The sequence below is a fragment of the Cupressus sempervirens genome, chromosome 8 (assembly GCF_028749045.1).
Source record: "Cupressus sempervirens isolate cs-2001-9-10 chromosome 8, ASM2874904v1, whole genome shotgun sequence".
In the NCBI taxonomy this organism is placed as follows: Eukaryota; Viridiplantae; Streptophyta; class Pinopsida; order Cupressales; family Cupressaceae; genus Cupressus; species Cupressus sempervirens.
This window is the reverse complement of record NC_143125.1, coordinates 681,550,760-681,556,730: the sequence shown is the minus strand read 5'-3', so window position 1 is coordinate 681,556,730 and position 5,971 is coordinate 681,550,760. Positions and strand designations below refer to the sequence as shown.

Below are 5,971 nucleotides of genomic sequence, written 5' to 3'. Positions count from 1 at the left end.
AGTCAAGCAAATAATGATTTAGTGAAAGATATTATTTCTTTTCTTATCATTGATAAATATGGTTCTTCCCGTGGGAATCCTGGCCCTGCTGGTATTGGGGGAGTGGCTCGTTGTAGTTCTGGGGATGTTAAATTTTTCTTCTCAATTCATAGGGGTGATTACACTAACAATCTCATGGAAGCTCAGGCTATTTTATATGTTGTGGAGCAGTGTTTCTTGCGGGGATGGAGTAAGATTATCTGTGAGTCTGATTCCCAGGTGGTGGTGAACATGCTTTCTTTGCAGGAGCTTGAGGATGTTAGTTGGCAGCTGGCCATTGTTGTTAAGCAGATTATTCTCTTCTCTACCTGTTTTCAGTTCATTCGGTTCACGTATATTCCTCGTGAATGGAATAGAGTTGTTGATTGTTTAGCCAAATGGGCTTCTAGTCGTGATCCGGGTTGGAATATTAGGGATAGGAGGCAACTGTCCTTTGAGATGGTGCAAGAATTTGATGATCTTGTTGCTCAGGATCGAGCTCCTTGTTGAGCTCTCCTTGTTGTATTCCTTTCTGTCTTCATAAATTTTTACCCCTCTTTTCGAAAATCCTCAAAACCTTTTAGAAAGAGAAATATAAAATGATTAATCCCAATGAAGCAATTATGTACAACACAAAACTAAATGCACTAGACTTGCAATTCATAACAAGCAACCATGTGTTAAACAAAAAAGAAAAGAGAAAAAGTTTTAAAAAAACTAGGCTAACAACTCAAGAATTATATGAGAAGAACTAGTTTAAGATAATTTGAAACAAAACCACACCAAGGAGCATTGGATAGTATCAACCATCTACTTGGTACAAAGATCGTAGTAGGCTAAAGAGCAATATATTAAGCTAGTCTTCGATTTGAAGGACCCGAAGGTTTTCATTGTGTGTTTTAAAGTGGCTCGTTTGTCAAGGCCTCTCTTATGACTAGTATTTTAGGGTCACATCATCTAATATGAGATCACATGAACATCCTTTTGTTGAGGTGTCCAAAAGATCCTAAAAAAAGAGTTGACTAATAGTAGAGATAATGCAATAGTTGAGTACCCTAATTATGGGGTTTTCAAACTCCTACATGAATATTTCAAATCACTCCCATTTTTTAACAACAGCAAACTTGAAAAGTTTTGCTAATTATAACTAAGGTTTCAAGATAAAGGTTTTTTGTTGAGTAGCTCCTTAAGGCTAAGAAATAGGTTAAATGAAAGTTGTCCACCAAGTCATGTTCTATTGGTGTATTGAGCTAACATCACATGATTTGTTTCTTTTTAGATATAAGGGATACATTTCATTCAATTGTGAATACTTATTGTCAATAGTAACATTTTTAAAGCTAGAATTATTGGTGCAATATTATCCAAATATTAGACAATAAATCAACAAATGTCTTAACAATTATTGTAGCATCATCAACTACTATGTCAATTCTCATATTTATGCATCAAGTTTGTTTAATTAGTACATCAATGCAATGTTAAGTGATTTATTGATTATACAAATTACATTCAATTACGTACTCATGATCAACATAAACCATTCTGAAATCACAACACCAAATACAATCAAAACATGCTCACCACTAAATATTTTGTCCAACACCAATTTTTTCATGGTCAAATGAAAAGACAATAGAAGTTTGTGTTCTTTTATTTGTATGACCATTATTTTTTATTGAAAGTTCGATGAACTTCTTAAGCTTAAGAGCCAAGGACTGTGGGGTATTCATTCCACCAAAATCTACCCATAACACGATCTCGGACTTGATCCCTAGTGAGTCCATTTAGAAACCATTCAACTTCACCTCTCGACCAAGGGCCCATTGACATTCCTAAAACCATTTTCATTGCTTGGATGTTAAATTGTTTATGGTTTTAACACTGCAACTGCTGATTCAGGAAGCCAATTAGAAGCTTATTCACTTCCTCAGGGAATTGTTCTTGAACAAAGTGGCTTCCCTCCGACAAGAATTTGATCTCCAGATTTGGAACGTCGGACTTGAGCATCTCACTATTGACGTAATATTCCATCCCTGGAAATTTTAGGATATAGTCTTTGGTACCCATTATCACAAAACTGGGACATTTAATAGTATAATCAGTAATCTCCTCCAGTTTGCCCCAGTTCCTGTATATAAAATTTACCCATATAATTTCCATGATAGATGATAGAGGATCCTTACTGGGTGATCCAAAATGCTGGAATATTTTAATTAAAAGCGACTTTCTAGGCATACCTGGAAATTCCACCATATGTAAGCTGCAGAGGGAAAGCAAAACCTGATTTCTCATAAAGGCTTGTGTATGTTTTAAGGTCATCTTCAGTAAACCAAGATGGCAAAGGATTTACAGGATCGTATAGGTCCATTATCTCTTTACCCTTTTCTGCCACTGACAATTCACTTCCAGAGAAAAGGGTATATATATTCCTTACCACTGCTTTTATGTCAAAACGCCCAAAATCTGCCAAGCCTCTTCCAGGCTCCTAGATGAGAATAAAAGGCCCATTAGAAAGCAATATGGCAACATTCACTTCATTTAATATTGAGGAACACAGAAAGGAAAATAGAGAGAAACCTGCCAATGTCTCATATAAAAGTCTTGAGGAAAAGAATCCAAGTGAATGGCTTTTGTGCCAGGCCTAATATAAGGTACACCCAATGTTACAATGCCTCTCACTAGATCAGGGTAAAGAAGGTCAAAGTAATATGCAACCCCTGCTCCAAAATCCTTACCCACAACAAATACCTGCAAATTCATGGAACAGACATTGTGAAGATGAGATGGAGACTCAAATAGCTCAAGAGGGTATACTGTAAATCAAATGAAAATAGGGTTTTGGCTAACATACTTTTTGAATTCCTAAAACGTTCATAAGGTTTGCCAGGTCTTCCACCAGATCCACAAAATTGGCATTCTCTATTTGGGAAGGCTGATCAGAAAGTCCATGGCCTCTGAAATCAAGAGAAATTGCATGAAACCCTGCATCTGCTAAGGCAATCATCTGATGACGCCATGAATACCAGATTTCAGGAAATCCATGAAGCAACAACACATCTGGACCTGTATTCATATATTATCAATGTATGTCTGTCTTAAACAATTGAAGCCCCAAATGTGGAAGAACTCTTAAATGGAAAATGAGAAATACCTGATCCAATCTCTGCAACATGTAATTTGAGCTCTCCAACAGTAACAAACTTGTGTTGTATTTTCTCCATGGAAGCCAAAATCCACAAATTCTCTGCCTTCTAATGAGAAATGAAACTTGACGCTCGGCAGATGATCAGCAGATGGTTTTAATATAAAATTTCGAACTGCAGAGAAGATGCCGAGCTAGCATTGGAATATTGTCGTGCAGAGCAATGACAAAAAGTAGTTGACTATAGCCGCTAGTGTTTTTATCGTAGTTTTGGGAAGACAACCAAGGAAAGAATCCAAGGTAAGAAGAAAATAAACACATTCTCTCTTTTTCTTTTGGTATTGGTGAGTTTTCCATACATATTCATGGCAAATCCCATTTCCTTTTGGGATAGCATATACGTATGAGATATATATTTTCGCCTTAAAAAAAAATTGCCTCTTAATATTCATTTACATCTATTCTTTTATTTTTATATAATTTTTTATTATGTATTATATTTATTATCAGATATATTCAAACAAGGAAATTTCATCTTAAGATTTTTAATTTTTTGTGTGTGAAAGGTCAAAATATTAACATGTAGGTGTGTAAGGAAACATGTTTTTAAAATAGATTGAAATCGTTAAGAAATCAACTTAAAAACATAAATCAAAGTAACAATTGAGATAGGGTAAAAGAAGATTGAACTGATGTAATATACACCAAGAATGGAGTATGTCAATCTCTTCATTGAGTAGAATTGCCCATGATGTTTGATTTGAATGTGTACTCATGAATTTGTTTGAATAACTATGCTTCAACATAGAGATCTCTACATGAAATTGGTTTAGCTTTTGATATATAACTTGAACGATGAAAATATTAGATAGTTGAGATTGGAGGATGAAGATAGATGGTGGAGAACATAGGAGACGATTCCTTTTGGATACATGATGGAACAAACCCATGTGGTCAAGTGCATTGGCCCATGTAGTTGATGTATTGGGAGAGTTGAACACACTCGATCAAGGATTAAGTTTGTCAACATGCTTAAAAGGAGGATATTTAGTGAAGGTTAAGTGTGAGATTAAAGTACAAGTGGGAAAAAAATGACGATGTGGCATGTGAGGGGATTATTTGGAACAAGGGGACTATCGACGAGAGAATATTTAGATTTAATTATTTGCCTTAGGCTTGGACTTAAGAAGATTAGAGGAAAACATAAGTATTGATTAAATAGTAAAATACTATTTAATTAATATAAATGTTAAGTAATTAGATTATATGAGCCTAAATTGACCAAAGACGATCAATTCTAAGGGTCTATAGTAGGCACAATCATGAAAATCTTAAGATTGATCTCAAAATTTAGATTCTCAAATCCTACACTTTTTCATTCATCATTAAAAGTTGACTTGGTATACATTTATATGACTTATTGGTATGTCTTTGTGTATAAAGACATCCAATGTGCAATGTAATGATCCCATCTTTTAGCTCTCACGTTCTCCAAAGTCTAAGTGGAGGATAAGAAGAAATTAAATTAATTTCTTATAAAGTCAAAGGTGACTTTGTATTTAATTAATTTAATTATTTACAAGGGAGTAGCTTCTAGGGTATGTATTAATTATTGGAAGGACGGAAGCCTCTCGTGATTTAATTAATTATTGCTAGGGAGGAATTTCTAGGGTATGCATTAATTATTGGAAGGAGGAAGCTTCTAGCTCTTGCAATTAATTAATGTTTTAGTTCCTTCCAGAAGGATGAAGAAAAGGATAAATAGGGCTGAAAGTCTCATTGTTGAGCATCGGATTATTGTATCGGATAATTATAACTTGCATTTGATAAGAGCTTGGATGTGTGAATCACACTCCCTTCTTTTGGCAATAGAGGACGTTCATTCTCTGTTGTAACATTTTAGACGTCATTCCCTTAGGGTTTGGCCTTTGGAATACAACTCTTTGTAATTGATTGCAGCATTCTCAGCATTAATATAATTTCAGCCTTGGTTCAACTTTTGGGCATTCCTAGGTGTCCATTACAGTGGTATTAGAGCTATAAGTCTTGTCATCCTGTGGAGGTCTTATAGATAGCCGAATAGAGGAAAAAGTGTTTGACAAAATGTATATCAATCTAGATCAAAAAAAATGTAATATTCAAATTACTAGGTACATTAGAGGAGGGGCAGCGGATGCAACAGGAGCAAAATAGGTGAATGGATATGATGCAACAAGAGCAAAATAGGCGAATGGATATGATGCAACAGGAGCAGAATAGGCAAATGGATATGATGTTGCAACTTATGGCTAGAAAGATGGGCATCAACATTGACGATTTGTATGTTGCTCCAGAGCAGAAGGTAGTTGATTCCTTATGTGGGATCGAGACATGTATAGAGCCAGCTAGCTATGATGTTGGTGATGTGGGCATTTGAGCAAAGTCAGTAGAGACATGCATGCAAAGTCAAGAGACCACATATGAAGCTTTGTCGGGAGATGGTGCTGCAGTAATAGTGGGATTAGGAGAACATGAGGATACTATCATATCAGCAGCCACTTATGTGTCAGTTGAACCATCCAATGAGGAGTTTAATGGTATAAATGCAGTGGTTGATGTATTTTGTAATGAAGCCACACATGTTGATGATTATGAGTTTTCATCAACTAAAAATTTGGTTCAGTTTTTTGTTGCAGCAGTTAATGTTGTTCCTATGTCCATATATTTTGATGCGGCAACACCTATTGTTGATACAGTTAGCATGAGTACATATGGTTCACCTACAGCTACATCTTTTTCAATGCATGATGGTGATAATATGCATTCCAA

The 5,971-nt window shown here is 35.4% G+C and overlaps 1 protein-coding gene across 1 annotated transcript; it reads right to left on the bottom strand.

Moving 5' to 3' along the window:
• Window positions 1-1,582: 1,582 nt before the first annotated feature.
• On the bottom strand, window positions 1,583-3,424 carry LOC149544288 (epoxide hydrolase 2-like). The gene is made up of 5 exons (XM_089798767.1): window positions 3,173-3,424; window positions 2,873-3,084; window positions 2,599-2,769; window positions 2,259-2,506; window positions 1,583-2,149 (listed from the first exon to the last, which is right to left on the bottom strand). The coding sequence occupies exons 1-5, from the start codon at window positions 3,240-3,242 to the stop codon at window positions 1,897-1,899; spliced, it is 954 nt and encodes a 317-aa protein (XP_089654893.1). The 5' UTR covers window positions 3,243-3,424; the 3' UTR covers window positions 1,583-1,896.
• Window positions 3,425-5,971: the final 2,547 nt, after the last annotated feature.